Raw genomic sequence first — 16,850 nt, forward strand, 5'->3', positions numbered from 1 at the left:
CACATCTTTATACAAAAATAAATTTCAGATGAATCAAATATCTACATTATGTGGGATGGGGATGTAGTTCAGTGGTAAAGCACTTACCTTCCATGTACAAGGCCATGGGTTCAATCCCCAGTACTGCAAAAACAACAGACAAAAACTCAAAAATTCACATACAAAATGGTAGTACAAAAATATGAAGTAGTTTTTAAAAAAAAAATAACTTTGGTGGTAAACTTTTCTAAATATGATATGAAATCCAAAAGTTGTCAAGGAAAATGTTGATACATTCAACTATGTATAAATTTTTAAAATTTCATTAAAAAAAATCACCATAAACAAAGTTAAAACAGAACCAGCTGGGCGTGGTAGTGCATGCCAGTAAACCCAAAGACTTGGCAGAGGCAGGAGTATTGAAAGCTGGAGGCCAGCCTGGGCAACTTAGCAAGACCCTGTCTCAAAATAAAAAAATAAAAAGGGCTGGGAATGCAGTTCAGTGGTAGGGCACCCGGGGGTTCAATCCTGGTACCACCTCCACTAGCAAAAAAAAAAAAAAAAAAGGACATAAACCCAACTGGGAAAAGAGGAAAATATTTTTAACTTAAATACAAAAAATAAATATTAAGGAAACATTCAATAAGCAATAAAAATATTAACAAAGTATATAAATATATAATTAACAAAAATGCAATTGCCAGTTAAAAGACGCTCAACCTATAAAGAAATAAAAATTGCAATGAGATACCATTCACACTGTCAAAATCAAGATGTGATAACACACTGTGTCAGTGTGCTATGAAACAGCTTTTCCACACATTGCTGATGGAAGAGAAAACTTGAACTTCTGAGGAAGGCAATATGGCAATGCTATACTTACCAAAATCCTTTTCAAACACTGATAGTGGAATAAAAATCAGAAAAAAAAATTTGGGAGGAAATGAATTTGCAAAATTTTTTCTATCCAAATGATAAAAAAAAAAACAACAATGCATACACTTCTCTGACCTAGTCATTGCATTCCTAAGTATCTAACCTATAGATACAGAAGAGCAAAATGAAGTATGCTTGCATATCAACATAACTATGCTAAAGGACTTATTTAATATATCCTAATATATGCTGCTATGAAAAGACTTCCAGATTATATAAAAAGGAAATTGCAAAATGGTATGTATGTTATTGACTGGATATATATGTGTGTGTGTGTGTGTGTGTATGCACACATATAATACCTGTGCATATATATGCTGACATATATATGAATGTTAACGTGTGAAATATCTTGCCTCTGAAGAAAAGAGGAAATCGTCTATAATAACTTCGGTTTCTTCTGACTCTTCCAGAACGTACACGCATCACTTATTCCAAACACATACATATTTTTTAAATTGATAGAAGTTGGGCACGACTGTAGTCCCAGCCACTGGAGGAGAGGCTGAGGCAGGAGGATCGCTTGAGTCCAGGAGTTCAAGGACAGCCTGGGCAACATAGCGAGACCCCTCTAAAAATAAAAATAAAAAATAAATAGTAGAAAAATAAAAAACTGAGTACCAAGAGCATGTCCTAATTGATGGAAATGTAATCTTGCTTCTATCCAACGAACCTTTACAGGCGCTCACCGGGCACTGCGACAGCAGCGGTGCGGCGGCCGTCCCAGCGACCGGGCGCGCCTGCCGGGGAGAGCCTCGGGCCGGCGCGGGCGGCGCGGAGCGCACCGAGCGGGCGCAGCGGCCGCGGCAGCAGCAGGGCCCAACCGTTCTCAACGGTCCGGGGGGCCCGACGACGGCTGGAATTCACTCTTGCAAAGCAAACTGCCGCGGGCAGCAGCCCACCCACTCTCGCCCGCCAGGAACGTCCCCGGGTGGTCCCGCCGAGCCCGGGGGAGCGCGGCCCGCGGCTGCCGCGCCCGCAGGTCCCTCCCCATCGCAGGGGGCGCTCGGGCCTCTCTCCGCTGCGGCCGCAGTCGGGGCCGCGTCGGGTCACGCCTTGGCAGAGGGACAGAAGCGTGGATCCTCGATCTCCGTGACGCAGCGCCTGCCCCCACCCACGGAGCCTATCTCGCATGTTTTCAAATTTAAAAAAAAAAAAAAATGTCTTCCGCGTCTCCTGAGCTCCTCTCACTTGTGGGGGACCGAGCGAGGAAAAAAACCACCAGAGAAAAAAGTGGTGCAGAGCGGCCGGAATGAGGCTGGCTCCCCGGCGGCCAGTGGGTGTGCAGTGGCACCAACTCTGCCCAAGACACCCTCCTGGGAGCACCGTGACGCGGGGAAGGCCTTCGACGCCCTCACACCTGGGTCCCAGCCGCCGGAGCGCTGATTTTTTCCGCAAGGCTTAGGAGGCGGAAGCCTCCCCGGCAATTGGCTCGGAGATGGACCGGGAGGCCTCCGTGAAGCTTCTAATTGGCTGCCTAATTCTCTTCAGGTGCGATCTCCATGAACCACACCTGCCTCTCCGGGATCCTATTGGCTGACGGGGTGGGCCGGCTTTGGAGTACATCCGGGTAATTGGACATCAGCGGGCCGCCGCACGTCGCTCACGGCAGGCGGCGGAAGGATTGGTTGCAGCGGGGACGATGAGGCAGAGAGCGGGGCGCTGATTGGTGCAGGCGGGCTGCGGGGGTGGGAAGTCGTGACTGAAGCCCCGCCAGCCGGGCTCTAGCCGCGGTGCGTGTGGGAGGAGGCGGTGGCCAGGGTGAGGCGCGAGGCTGAGCGTTCGAGAGCCGACTTGGAGGAGCGGTAAAGGCGGGGCTCGAGAGCGGGAGTGTTGGGAGACGCCGGGCTGTGAACAGCTCTGGCAACTGGAAGGCAGGAATGTGGGGTCGAGGGAAGGGGGGTGTCCCCGCGTCCCGGGCAAGAGGGGGTGTGAGGCCCCGGGGCGAGTGTCAGCCCCGGGCTGTGGGGCGCTGCTTGGCGGCAGCTCTACCTCGGGGACCTCGGATCGGCTCCAGGAGACCTCTCGGGTCCCGCGGACTCGGGCGAGGGTGTGCATTGTCGAGCCGGGTCTCGGTGGGACTGGAAGTGCCGTCGGCGGAGGAGCTGCTTTGGTTCCCCCACCTGTTTCCGAAGTTCTCTCTAATGAGATAACCACTCTTAATTGACACAGTAATGCGCCGGGCTTTTGGTGGGTTTCCCCAATATTCCTCTTTGTTTCTTAACGGAGAATCCTTGTGGGTGTGGCTGACTCGGCTTCATTAACACATCCCTGGAGACAGGAGCTGACAGCACAGTGAACACATTCATTTGTAATCTCCGAAGAGGGGTTGGTGAGATTTAGCTTTTGGTTCAAATAGAAGTCCACCGACAAGTTTATCGTTGTCGTGGATATTCATTTTCTTGTGACACAGACTCCGCCACCGAATCAATAGTCTCTATTTCCAACACGATCAAATGGCAGGTGTGCCATCCAAAACCTGATGGCCAGCTCCTTGGCTCTCCCCTCTGCCTTTCCATAAATCAGTGGCTAGGTCTCGAGTGTTCTACTTACTAAAACTATCTCTGCTGATGAAAGCGATGCATGCCTGTAAGCCCAGCAACTTGGGAGTCTCAGGTAGGAGGACTACAAGTTCCAGGCCAGCCTGGGCAACTTAGGAAGACTTGTCTCAAAATTTTAAAAGGTCGGGGGAAGCAGTTCAGTAGTAGAGCATTTGACAAGCATGCATGAAACTTTAGGTTCAATTCCAGTATCACAAAAAAATTATCCACTACTATCTCTTCTCTCTCCATCATTGACACCTGGAGTAGTCTGGTCTCCCTGAACCTACTTTTGCTGCTTTCAGTTCATTCTTACAACAGACGTAGCCATTAATCAAAAATTACAAGCAAGGTGTATGTTATGAAGGGATGTTTGGGATTCTGTGAAAGTTCCCATCAATGAAGCCCAACCTCGAATAGGTGGTCATGATTGAGGGAGTTTGGCTACTGAGCCAGCCAAATATCAGATATCCTTGGTCTTGATTTTGGTAGTTTCAGAACTGAAAAACTATAGTGCTTCTGGCTTCCATACAGAGGTAGGATTATAATTAGCCTTCAAAACAGAATTATTTCCCTCAACCTTGTATTGTATAGAAATGACTAATCAGCCTTGTAACCTCAGTGAAATCCTTTTATATCCCTGAGCCTCAGTTGCCCCAGTTGTAACATCGTTAATGAAGAAAATAGTCTCTGCGGTCCCCCAGTTCTGAAATTCTGATTTCTGTGCCCCATAAGCATGAATTATGGCCAGAAAGGTGGTGTTAAAGGCCGAGAGCATTCAAGAGCACAGGGGTAGGTTTATTTTTGGTTTTCCAAAACCTTTTAACACCTTCATACTCCTGTCAAGACCTCTGCCAGACGAGAAGCTCCATGGAAGCAGCTCTTGACTGTTGTATCTCCCAAGCCAAACTCATATTGGATACTCGGTTTTCGTTGGTTTGAATAAATTGGCAGATGATAAATGACTTCTATTTTAAATGATTTTCAACTGTGTCCCGTCTAAGACAAACCTTTTAGCTCCTCCCTGCTGTTGCATTGGCCAATAATTTATTTTTTTGCACTGTCTAGTAGATGTTTATCTCCTACTAAAGTGTGACTATCTCAGAGCAGGAATTCTTATTCATCCTCTATCCCTAGCATGTTCAACTAGCAGTATAAAACCAACGCACATTAATAACGAAGACAAGCTTTGCACTTTGGAGACCATATGAATAAATATATGAAGTAACTAGGAGAGGGAAAAAAAAGTAAAATCGTTCCTAGAGATAAAGAATAGATTATTTCTGATTTGTGGATGCCAACCCACAACAAGGGAAGGTGGGGAGAGGGAGACTAGAAGTCCATTGGGTTAGACAAAGGGGAATAGGAAAGACAGTAGAATTAATTGGTCAAAACTTTCCTATCCTTGTATTTGTATACACAACCAGGGTAACTCCACATCATGTATGACCACAAGAGTGGGAACCTAAATAGAATAGTTATACTCTGTGTGTGTATATTCTGCTAAAATACATCCTACTATCATGTATAACTAAAAATTTAAAAAAGAATAGATTATTTATTAGTATAGGAAAATATACTTTGAAAGTTATGTATTCAAAAATTAAGCAGAAAAAGATGGGCGTGGTAGCACACACCTGTAATCCCAGCGGTTTGGGAGATTGAGGCAGGAGGATCATAAGTTCAAAGCCAGCCTCAGCAACTTAGTGAGACCCTTTCTCAAAATAAAAAATGGGCTGGGCTGGGGATATGGCTCAGTGGTTGAACCCCTGGGGTTCAATCCCTGCTACCCAAAACAAAACCTTATGAAACCAAATTTGTTTCCTTTCCTCTGGTGTATACAGAGGTGTTTACTTGGTATCATGCAACCTTTCAGGCTGTTTAATAAAAGAGGGAGAAACTGATTTTTATTCAGTGATTTGGGGAAAGTACCTCATAAATGAAAACAGCCCACTTTAAACTCAACCCTTCTATCCTTTCCCTAAAAAAGCAGAGTGAAAGGATCAGTATTCCCTCAGGTTGATGCTCCAGTCTCTAAAAGTGATTTGCTAAACCTATAGAGCAACTGATTGTCCCAAAGAGACAAGATACTTGATAAAATTTTTTCACCAAGACAATAAAAGAAGGTTTTGATTTTTTTTTCTTCAGGCTATGAGTCTAGGCATGAGGGTAGATTAAATTAAAACTACTGCCTAGAAAATTAATGGCAAACTTCTGATACCTCTGAAGAATTTTATTCTGTTCTAGTTGGTAAAGCAGCCTGACTTAGATGCAGATGGGGTGGGGCAAGTTCTGGGGCTTGAGCTCTGAGCTTTGTGCATGCTAACAGGAGCTCTACCGTTGAGCTACATCCCCAACACACCAGATGCAAATTCTGGTGGTCTGTTTGAGTGGTAATGAGAAAACCACCTCAAATCTCCTTACCTGGATTTGTTCCTAGAAGTGATCTTTTCATGCTGGGTCTCCTTCCCTCTTGGCTCCTCCTCACAGGCTTTCAGGGAATGCACTTTTAGAACTAGTTTTATTCCAGAGTCCTGAATTAGAGTATTTTTAGGACTAGATATCAAAAGGAGATGTTATTAATAGGCAGTTGGATATACAAACCCTGGATCATAGGAGAAAGGTCCTAAACTAGATCATGAATTTGGGAATTGGCAGCATATAGATGGGATTTAAAGCCAGACCATGAATGAGACTTGATGAGACCACTCAGGAAGTGAAACAGAACAGAGAACAAAGGACAGACCCATGGGATATCTAGTGTTTGGAAGTTACAAGGAATGAGAAGGAACCAGCAACTGAAACAAATCAGTCAAAAAAGGAAGAGAGGCTGGGGTGTGGTGGTACATGCCTGTAATCCCATTGATTTGGGAGACTGAGGCAGGAGGATCAAAAGTTCAAAATAGCCTCAGCAATTTAGTGAAGTCCTAAGCAATTTAGCAAGACCCTGTCTCAAAATAAAAAATAAAAAGGACTGGGAATGTGACTCAGTGGTTGATACCCTTGGGTTCAATCCCTGGTATAAAATAAAGGAAGAGGGAAATAAAGGCAGGAAGATGTGCTGCTGGGGAGGCCAGGCAAAGGTATTTTAGAGAAGAGGATATCACAGGCTATGCCAGATACTGTGGCAAAGTCATGTAAATTGAGAACTAAGAATTGATCTTTAGATTTAGAAATGCAAAATCAATGGTGACCTTGACAAGTAGGTAGAATAGATGAAGAAAATTTGAGGACTGTGTATTTGGCATTCTAGAGTCTTCATGTGAAAGTAAGCAGGGAAATGGGATGTAGTTGGAGAAATAAGCAGAATAAAGATAGATTTTCTTTAAGAAGAGAGGATGTTTGTCTGATGGAAAAATCCAATAGAGGGAAGGACATTAACAACAAAGGAAGAAGACCTGGTGGAGCAACACGAATATGACAGAATTTAGCTATAGGAATAAGACAGTTCATTCATGGTCACAGGTGAAAAGGTCAAGTATTCAGGCACAAGTGAAGGTGGAGGGCTAGGGACGTAGCTCAGTTGGTAGAGTGCTTGCCTTGCATGCACAAGGCCCTGGGTTCAATCCCCCACACCTCACGCACACACACACACACACACACACCCACACACACACAAAAGCAAGCGAAGGTGGAGACAGGTAAATGTGGGGAAGCTTGTGGATATTTTCTCTGAAGGCTCTGCCTTCTCAGATAGGGAGCAAGAACATCATTTGAAAGAATGGAGGAGATGCTAGAGGTTTGAGAAGAGAAGGTGCAAAATCATTGGGAGAACCTAAATGTATGTAACAATACGGAATTATAGCAAGGGAAATGTTAAGATTTGCTTGACAGCAAAACGAATAAACAGTGTCAGATTAATAGCAACAAGGCCAGTGAGTCTCAATGAGATTTGATGTGCTTCTGAATCAGGCCAGTGCTATGTTGCTGGAAACATTAGCATACAGGTAGTAATGGAAGCTGCAGGTGTGGGTGAAATTGCCCAAAGAGCAGAGTGCCATTAGCAATGGATAGAAGGCACAGGAAGAGAAGTCCCCAGACTCTGAAGGATCTGACAGGGAAAACAGGAGGAGAAACCAAGAGAAAGAGGACACAGAAACCAAAGAAAGATTTTTGTCGGGGGGAATGGCTGCTTTCCTCCTGCTGCAGTAGGGTAAGACAAGGCTGCATACATGTTCTCTAGGTTGATGACCTGGGAAGTTAGGTCTGGTGAAGGAGTAGAGCAGAACTCCCTTTCACTGTTTTTTGAGGATTAAATAGAAACCGGAAGCAGAGATGGTAAACCAAGTCTATATTTACAAGATTGTACTAAGTCTGGAATGGCACTCCTTGTAGAGATAACATCTTCTGTAAAAGGTCCAGGACATAGATAAGGAGTTTTAAATAGTTTGATATGAAATTTAAGTATTTTTTAAAAATATTTTATTTGATCATTTGGCTTCTAAAACTAATTAATATAATTTTCTCCTTGGGGGAAAAAAGTGAAACAGTTATATATATCCCCCTTTGCTAACTTTTTTAAAAATATTTTTTAGTTATCAATGGCCCTTTATTTTATTTATTTATATGTGGTGCTGAGAATCACACATGCTAGGCAAGCGCTCTACCGCTGAATCACAACCCTGGCCCCTCTTCACTAACTTTTTTAATACCCTGAGATCTTTTTCATGAAATAGATTTTGAGATTTCTGAAGCTCTTGAAATGGGAAATTAGTAAAATTGTTTTCAATAACAGTGTGTTCTCATGTCCCTATGCCAGCCATCCTAGCAAACTGATGAAAGCTTTTTCCTTGGTTTGCTTATTTCAGGATGTAAGTCAGAGTATAGCAGAAAATGTCCACTGAACGGACTTCTTGGACAAGCATGTCCACTATTCAGAAAATAGCCCTGGGCCTTGGGATTCCAGCCAGTGCAACAGTTGCCTATATCCTATACCGCAGATACAGGGAAAGCAGAGGTATGTGAACCCTACAATTGTGCCTGTGAAAATACTCCAACCATGTTCCTGCCTTGTTAAGTTGAAATGAAACTATCTCCTTGCCATACCATGTATTGTTTGGTGAGATATAATTGACTTTCTGTGAGGAGTTTGAAAATATTTGATTTCTTCTGTTCTATGTTCTTAATGTGAAGCTAGTCTGTGAAATAACTTATAACTCCATTGATCCTTTCACAAAATCAATGTGACATGGGGGTTTTTAAAAATATTTCTATGTTCCTTTTAATTAGTTATTAGAAGAAGGTAGATTTGTCACAGGCTAGACCTAGAGAAATAACTAATGTACAAATAAGTCGGGAGAAGTTTTGAGTCTTAGATGGCTTAGACAACTTCTGGCCTTCATTGTTCTCCAGGAGTCTTGTCCTAGAAGTAGTTTGCCCAAAACCTAGAACACCTTTTCATAGTCTGCTTTTCCCATGTTGGCATCCCCATATTAGCATTTCCTGGTGTTAGCCTGGTATCCAAGAGAAAGGGCCATGTGGGGTGGGGTTGCTGGGGGTTGAACTCAGCCTCACGAATACTAAGCATGTACTCTACCACTGAACAACACCCTAAGCCCCATCTCTGTTCTTTTAGGAACTTCTAATTCTCACTCAAATGCTGCTTTTGTTTGTCATTATGGTTGACATTCACAGTTTTACCTCTTGATCAATGTCTCTGACAACCAGATTGAGAAGGGATGGTGGTAGTTTCTTGTGTATTTAAGTCTGATCTAATGAGCCATGATCTGTGCAGAAGAGCGGCTGACATTTGTTGGGGAGGACGACATCGAGATAGAGATGCGAGTTCCCCAAGAGGCTGTGAAGCTCATCATTGGTCGGCAAGGAGCCAATATTAAACAGGCAAGTGTTTGAGCAGGCAAACAGCTTTCCCAGATATTGTGTCTATTTATTGACTTCTCATTCCTTCCTCTCACCCTATATCACAAATCGCACACTTACTTTCTGTAAGAAAGTAAAGCTCTGGATAAATTACAGAAAAATTTTAACTATGCTGTTTTCCTTCCTAGAGAATAGATGATTTAGCTTGAAATAGAAGTTTTTAATTGGATGATTCTCAGCTTGGTATAGGTTGAACCAGTCTTTTCTGTTATGGAATTAATGAACTTGCTCATTAATTGGCAGTAAATATAGAATTGCCTGGTTTTTCTTATCATCCTCCATTGTTCAGTTAAAATGTCAAGAAAACAAAATCTTTAATTCTCTAATCAAGATAAAACTGGTGAGGGATGGATTATAAACATAGAAATGGTTTTGAATTAACTGCTATTTGTAATTACCTTGGTCATTAATCTCCTTCCTTAAGCAGAAGTAAATGAAGACTGATTATAGCATTTCTGAATAACTGATGGTTTTATCAACTCTATCTACCTCCAGGGTTTGTTTAGAGTATCATTAGCTGGGCCCCACTGGGGGCTCTTCCAGAATACACTGCCATGTCTCCTTTCCTTTGCAGCTGCGGAAACAGACAGGTGCACGGATTGATGTGGACACAGAGGATGTAGGCGATGAGCGAGTGCTGCTTATCAGTGGTTTTCCTGTTCAGGTGTGCAAGGCCAAAGCAGCAATCCACCAGATCCTGACAGAGAATACCCCAGTGTCTGAACAGCTCTCAGTCCCCCAGAGATCTGTGGGCAGAATCATAGGTACCACTAGACAGCTTCCTGTGCTGTTTCCTTTATTCTTTACTTTTGCCTTTCTTTTACATCTTCCCAAGGATTCTCCTGGCCTACTCCCCCTTCACCTTACTGTGGGGGTGGGGGGGAATGGAAATTGAATCCAGAGCTTTACTTTCTTACAGAAACAAAACCCATTACTTTAAGAAGTGATATGATCAGAATATGTCTATAGGTTCCAGAACATTCTGGTAAATGCAGTCATCTCATGATAAAACCTTTAGTTATCACATTATCCCAAGTCATTCCGAACCGTGCTGTATCTGGCACCTTTTATGCTTCCCCTGGATCATTCCTTAATGCTGCTGTTTGAGAAAGAAGTTCTTGCCCTCATTTCAGGGTTCTTATACCATGTAGTGTGTATCTTAGGAGATGGGAATGTAAAGTTTGTATAGCCTTGCTGAGTAGCCAAAAAATGAAAATGACATGAAGTTAGCCTACCCAAAGTATGGAGTTTAAGTAAAATGGGTAAATCAGAGTCCTGTATACTCTTTCCTACAGTAATGTCTTGAATAGCTCATGATTGCTGTGCAACGCCTTGCATTCTGTTCAGTTTGGAAATGAGAATTGACTCCCTTCTGATAGTATGTATAAAATGTTGATTTCTCTAATAGTTAAGGTCAGACACATTTTTGTGTATTGTTCAATGTAGGGAGAGGCGGCGAGACAATTCGTTCTATCTGTAAGGCATCTGGAGCCAAAATTACCTGTGACAAAGAATCAGAGGGCACATTACTATTATCAAGACTTATAAAAATCTCAGGAACACAGAAGGAAGTGGCAGCAGCCAAGGCAAGTAGTTGACAGACTTGGATCATTCCTAAGAGTGTGAAGAACCCATTATAAATTCCTTTCTGGATCAACATCTGGCTGCATAGATACTATCCCTTCTTTTATTTTCCACAGCATTTGATACTGGAAAAAGTTTCAGAAGATGAAGAACTTCGGAAGAGAATTGCCAATTCTGCAGAAACCAGAGTCCCACGCAAGCAGCCAATCAGTGTGAGAAGAGAGGAAGTGACAGAGCCAGGTGGAGCTGGAGAACCAACTTTATGGAAAAACAGCGGTTCTAGCATGGGGCAAGCTGCACCCCTGGCAGCTTCTCCCCGCAAAGGAAGTGGTGACATGGCTATTATAGGCCCAAAAAATGGTTCCAAGGAGAAACCTAATGGTGACAGCTTTCAGAAGTCTGGAGACCAGACCAGTCCTGAGATGTCCATGTTTGAAAGTATGTAACAAAGAGGGAACATATGAAGGATGGGAATACTGGCTTAACTGACCCAAAATAGGAAGCAATTAAAAAAAACTATTTTTGTGACTGTATTTATAAGTCTGTCATCATAGATTAATGTACTATTTTACTTAATACTAAACATTAATAATATTTTTTCTGAATATGAGCCAGCTGGTGAAGGCAAATGAGATAGGAATATGCTAACACAGCAAACTAGTCTGTGAACAGTACATCAAATAATTGAATTTACATTATAGTCTTTCACCAGACATACTTTTTAAATGAGTATAAGTCCTCAACCTGATTTTTCTTTTTATTGCATGTCTCATTGATGGTTCTAAAAACCATCACTCTTCAAGAAGAAAAAGGCTATGAGCTTTCTCTTCTATGCAAAGGTGCTGACATGGGCAAGAAAGACGAGGACCCTCAAGAGGCTCCTTGGAGGGCTTGGGGATGTGGCTCAAGCAGTAGCGCGCTCTCCTGGCATGCGTGTGGCCCGATCCTCAGCACCACATACAAAGAAAGATGTTGTGTCCGCCGAAAACTAAAAAATAAAAATATATATAAAAAAATTCTCTTTCTCTCCCTCCCTCCCTCCCTCCATCTCTCTCTCTCTTAAAAAAAAAAAAAAAAAAAAAAGAGGCTCCTTGGAGCTGGGTGTGGTGGCGCACACCTGTAATCCCAGTGACTCAGGAGGCTGAGGCAGGAGGATTGCAAGTCCAAAGCCAGCCTCAGCAATTTAGCAAGGCCCTAAGCAACTCAGCGAGATCCCATCTCTAAATAACATACAAAAAAGGGCTAGGAATGTGACTTGGTGGTTAAGCACCCCTGAGTTCAATCCCCAGTACCCCCCCCCCCCCAAAAAAAGAGGCTCCTTGGCTTGTCCAAGGCCACAATGATAATCCAGAATGGGATCTGGAACTAGCAGAATAGCTGTCCATGTACCTGATCCTCCTGCAGCTAGCAGATAGAAGAGTTACCTCTATTATAATTGGTGACTGATTTGAATGTGTGACAAAGAATGTAAACTTATTTACTTACATAAAAAGTTACAGAAAACAGCTAAGTACTTAAGACATTCTCGGTTGAGTCATCCATCGTTCCTCCAACCATTTTTAAAATGGTTAACAGCCTTTTGGAATTGGTATATCTCATTCTCCTGATACATTCCCCTCTTTGAACCAGAGATGATTCTGATATATTCACAGTCCTTATCACTGTGTTTAGTCCCCAGTCCCGACTTCAGTTTTCATGCTGATGAGTACCTGGAAGTCTACGTCTCTGCTTCCGAACATCCTAACCACTTCTGGATCCAAATTATTGGCTCCCGCAGCCTGCAACTAGATAAGCTTGTGAGTGAGATGACCCAGCACTATGAGAATAGTCTGGTAAGTTTCCATAGGAACAGGACAGTACTGGGGTATGACTTTTTCATTGTCTCATATTCTCTTTCTCTGGGGCAACATTGTTCTTTCTGGTATTCCGTTTATTATCTACCACTTTTTAACTCTCCCTCCTGCTAACTCTTCATCCCCATATGTAGCCTGAAGACTTGACTGTGCATGTAGGAGATATTGTAGCAGCACCTTTATCTACAAATGGTTCCTGGTATCGAGCCAGGATCCTTGGCACCTTGGAGAATGGGAACTTGGACCTCTACTTTGTTGACTTTGGAGATAATGGAGATTGCCCATTGAAGGACCTCAGGGCTCTCAGGTCAGTGTGGAGGCCAGGGTGGAGTCAGCTATGGTCATCGAGTGGTGAGTTGTTGGCACTCATCACCAGGGCAGTTCAGAAGGGAACCTGTTTATAGAGAACAAGTGAGTAACTTCTGGCTCTAGATTAGTTGGTTTTGTGTAAAAAGCAAGGAATATGAGGTGTCCTTTCTAGCCTTTGCATTCTAAGTTGGATTTCTTTCATTTTAGGAGTGACTTCCTAAGCCTTCCATTTCAAGCAATAGAATGTAGTCTGGCACGGATTGCCCCCTCAGGTAAATCAGTCACGCCACCTATTGACCTTGCCTTCAAGTTGAATAACATTCATATAGAACACAGGAGGTGCCTTTTCCCTACTAACTCAAGAAAACAACAGCCAGAAACTTGCTCAGCTATCAGACCTGAACTCCCCAGAGAACATAAATGCCTTCCTGGATAGAGAGGGGTGGTTTCAACTTCCCTCCAGGGTATAATCCCCACCCTGACAGCACTGACCCCTCCCAAGGCACCCCTATTTAAAATTTCCTACCAGGTGAAGAGTGGGAAGAGGAAGCTTTGGATGAGTTTGACAGACTGACTCACTGTGCTGATTGGAAACCCCTGGTGGCCAAAATCTCTAGCTATGTCCAGACTGGGATCTCAACTTGGCCAAAGATCTATTTATATGACACAAGCAATGGGAAGGTAAGACTGGAATTCATGTAATATTTACATTTTCTTGTGGGTTTTCATAACGTCATTTATTCTTTCTTTCCCAGAAACCCTTACCTGATATTACTCCTACTTTGTTAGATCTTATTCACCATCCCATCAAAAGAAGATCTAAAGTATCAATCCCAGCTCTTCTGTCCTGTTTCCTCAGATTTGCCCTTTCTTACAGAAAGGTCATTATTCTTTTTCACTTTTTCTCTTAGAAACTTGATATCGGGCTAGAATTAGTTCGTAAAGGATATGCAGTTGAGCTTCCTGAAGATGTGGAAGAAAACAGAGCTGTCCCTGACATGTTAAAGGATGGGGTAAGTAAGCCATTGTAGTCATTTAGGGTGCTCTTCTGGAAAAACATTCTAGTTATGACATTTTGTAAACTTTCAGTGAACTGAAGCTTGTGCTGCCCCTGGGAACCTTTAGATTACTTCATTTTCCAAACTACTTGGAAAATGTTGATCAAAGGAGGCATTGTATTCCTCTTGGAAGCCAAACTCAACTGTCTTAACCAGATTTTATGAACAAAATGATAAGATAGTCTCTCCTTTCCCACCCACCAAGATGTTCTTCCTTCTCTTGTTTTCATGTCCTCAGGCCACAGAAACAGATGCCTCTCTTGCCAGCATGCTCACTGAATCCAAAAAAAGCCCTGGAGAGATGGCACATACCCTGTCCTGCCTCAGCTTATCAGGTACAAACAGCATTGCCCACCTGGAGCACCTTTGGCTCTCCAGACTAGTGAGGTTAAATTAAAGCTAGGTTCTTAGGTCATTGAGCACCAAGAACCCATTTTTCTCCTGGGCCTGGAGTGCCTATTAGAGTAGCGCAAGGTCTAACTTTCTCATTTCTGCTCATTAGAAGCTGCCTCTATGTCTGGTGATGATAACCTTGAAGATGACTACTTACTCTGAAGTCTGGGCTTCCAGTGGCTCAGCCATCTGCTTTGCTGTGTGAGTGGAGCTATCATCTATCTATAGCAACAGGGAAGTAATGAGGTGACAGTAGGGGCCTTGCTTTATTCCCGCTTCCTTATGCCCTACCTTTATATATTTCTCCTCAGTTGCTTTCCTGCAGCTCAATTTGCTCTCAGGTTGAGCCCTTTCAAGCTTTTTGTCTGTGTGTTTGTGTCTTTGGCAGGATTAGGCACATGATTTGGTGCCTGGAGAGAAGAGTCTAAGAGATCCATACAGTCCTTTATTACACAGTGTGGCTTGCTGTGGACCAGATCCATTTTCTCCTTCCATTGAATTACCAGAAAGAGTGTGGAGGAGAGGAAGACATCACCCACCTCACCTCCTTCTCCATCCCTCCCCTATCTTTCAGTGTTTGGATGTTGTGTCCTCTGCCAGTCGTAATGCACATCACTGCTAGACTGTGTTCTTTTTCAGCTGGGAAACAGCCAGAGTTTGGTCATTAGAAATGATTCTGGAGACTTATGACTCGCCTCAAAAGGTGACTGGTTAAGGGAAGTGTTTGAACAGGGAACTCGAAGACTGTAGTTGAAATCAGAAGGCAAAGGCAAAAATCAGCCTAAATGTATTAAAAAAATCTTCAGGAGGTGGGAAGAGAATGCCACCTCTCAGACTCAATTGCTGAGTGTTGTTGGAGACAGGTTTTGGGAACAAGCTCCAGCTATTTCTTTGTGAACTTTAGTTAAAATACAAGTAGAAAAGGAGAAATGTGACTCAGGAAATACTCTAAATTGCTAGTATAGTACTTGTATGTGTATATACACACCTTGAGAGAAAACACACATGTATAGTTCTGTTTAAATCATTTGGAGGGAGTCTTTGCTTAATAAAGTTCTCAAAAAAATTATCCAGAAGCCAAATGCTCATTAAATCACAAAGTGGAAGCAGACCTGTAGGTAAAATATCTTCTGAGTCTAAATCTGGTGAGAATTTTCAACCACTTCACATCAAGGGGACCATCTATGGAAAAAAGTGCTCCTTTTTTCTGCGACTGTGTTATTTTTCAGCCTGGGAAACACCCTCCCATATATAATTCATATTCTTTCCCTAATGTTACTTCAGAACTAACCAATCATTCATTAAAAACCAGACCAATTTAGGTTTAGGCTATGTAAGTAAGAACCCCTCCTAAACTATTGGAACTAGAATCCTGGATTCCAAGAATAGGTCTCCATTATAAACTTTAGACTTTAGGTATCCTTTTTCCTCATTAGCACATATCCGTTTCTGACGGTACTGTGAGGTTTCAGTGAGAACCGTGAAGATACTTAAAAATGTAAATGTAGCCGAGTGTGATGGCACATGTCTGTAATCCCAGTGATTTGGAAGGCTAAGGCAAGAGGATTGCAGGTTCAGCCTCAGCAACTTAGACCCTGAGCAACTTGCTTCAAACAAGGCTTGGGATGTAGCTCAGTAGTAAAGCACCCCAGGGATGTAGCTCAGTGGTAAAGCACCCCAGGGTTTAACCCCCAGTACCAAATTTGTGTGGGGGTGAGTGTGGAGAGTGTGTGTGTGTAATCTGGGTAACAAAATAATGGGCAATGAAATGAACCTGTTTTCTTTGAGGACAAGGCAAACTGGAAAAAAAAAAAATGGTATATAAGAATGCCTTAGGCAGGCCCTTTTTAAAATATAGGAATGTTAGATTTGTCTGCATGCTGCTTGGCAACTATATTCTCACAACCATAATTTTCAATTTTTTTTTTTTTAGAAAACTCAGTAGCAATTAGCAGAAAGGCTCCAGTAAAGGAACAGCTTTGAATAGATCTTAGTCTTGGAGGAATCCAGGAAGGTTTCTGTTGATTGGATATTTCAGCGCTGATTGCAGTGAACTCTGAAGTGTGCTCAGCTCTAGAATTGGAGCTACCTTTTTGTTGGGGGTGGGGGGCAGAGGGGCAGGGGGGGTAGCAGAGATTGAACTCGGGAGCCCTAAACCACTAAGCCATATCCCCAGACCTATTTTCTATTTAGAAACAGGGTCTCACTGTAGAGCCTCACTGTTGCTGAGGCTGGCTTTTAACTCCCAGCCTCCTTCCTCCTGCCTCAGCCTTCTGAGCTGCTAGGATTACAGGCGTGTGCCACCGTGCCCTTGCTGG

The 16,850-nt window shown here is 43.0% G+C and overlaps 1 protein-coding gene across 2 annotated transcripts; it reads left to right on the top strand.

Annotated features, from left to right (window-relative positions):
* The first annotated feature begins 2,604 nt into the window (after positions 1-2,604).
* Tdrkh (tudor and KH domain containing) lies at positions 2,605-15,087 on the top strand. 2 transcript variants are annotated; one of them, XM_046421489.2, is made up of 14 exons: positions 2,605-2,720; positions 8,264-8,412; positions 9,190-9,296; positions 9,910-10,099; positions 10,782-10,921; positions 11,036-11,357; positions 12,591-12,751; positions 12,907-13,079; positions 13,289-13,353; positions 13,611-13,762; positions 13,993-14,094; positions 14,378-14,474; positions 14,642-14,733; positions 14,921-15,087. In XM_046421489.2, the coding sequence occupies exons 2-13, from the start codon at positions 8,289-8,291 to the stop codon at positions 14,692-14,694; spliced, it is 1,686 nt and encodes a 561-aa protein (XP_046277445.1). In that variant the 5' UTR covers positions 2,605-2,720; positions 8,264-8,288; the 3' UTR covers positions 14,695-14,733; positions 14,921-15,087. The 2 variants fall into 2 exon arrangements, with proteins under 2 accessions (XP_046277445.1, XP_058427953.1); XM_058571970.1 differs by having other exon boundaries at positions 14,645-14,733.
* Positions 15,088-16,850: the final 1,763 nt, after the last annotated feature.

Source organism: Marmota monax, unplaced genomic scaffold, assembly GCF_021218885.2.
Source record: "Marmota monax isolate L192 unplaced genomic scaffold, Marmota_monax_Labrador192_F-V1.1 WCK01_AAM20220418_F8-fsc00108, whole genome shotgun sequence".
Lineage (NCBI taxonomy): Eukaryota > Metazoa > Chordata > Mammalia > Rodentia > Sciuridae > Marmota > Marmota monax.

Coding starts and splice junctions, on each gene's coding strand:
- Tdrkh (XM_046421489.2), top strand. CDS start 8,289: ATGTCCACTGAACGGACTTCTTGGACAAGCATGTCCACTATTCAGAAA. Junction 10,100..10,781: donor ATCTGTGGGCAGAATCATAG/GTACCACTAGAC, acceptor TGTTCAATGTAG/GGAGAGGCGGCGAGACAATT. Junction 10,922..11,035: donor AGGAAGTGGCAGCAGCCAAG/GCAAGTAGTTGA, acceptor TATTTTCCACAG/CATTTGATACTGGAAAAAGT.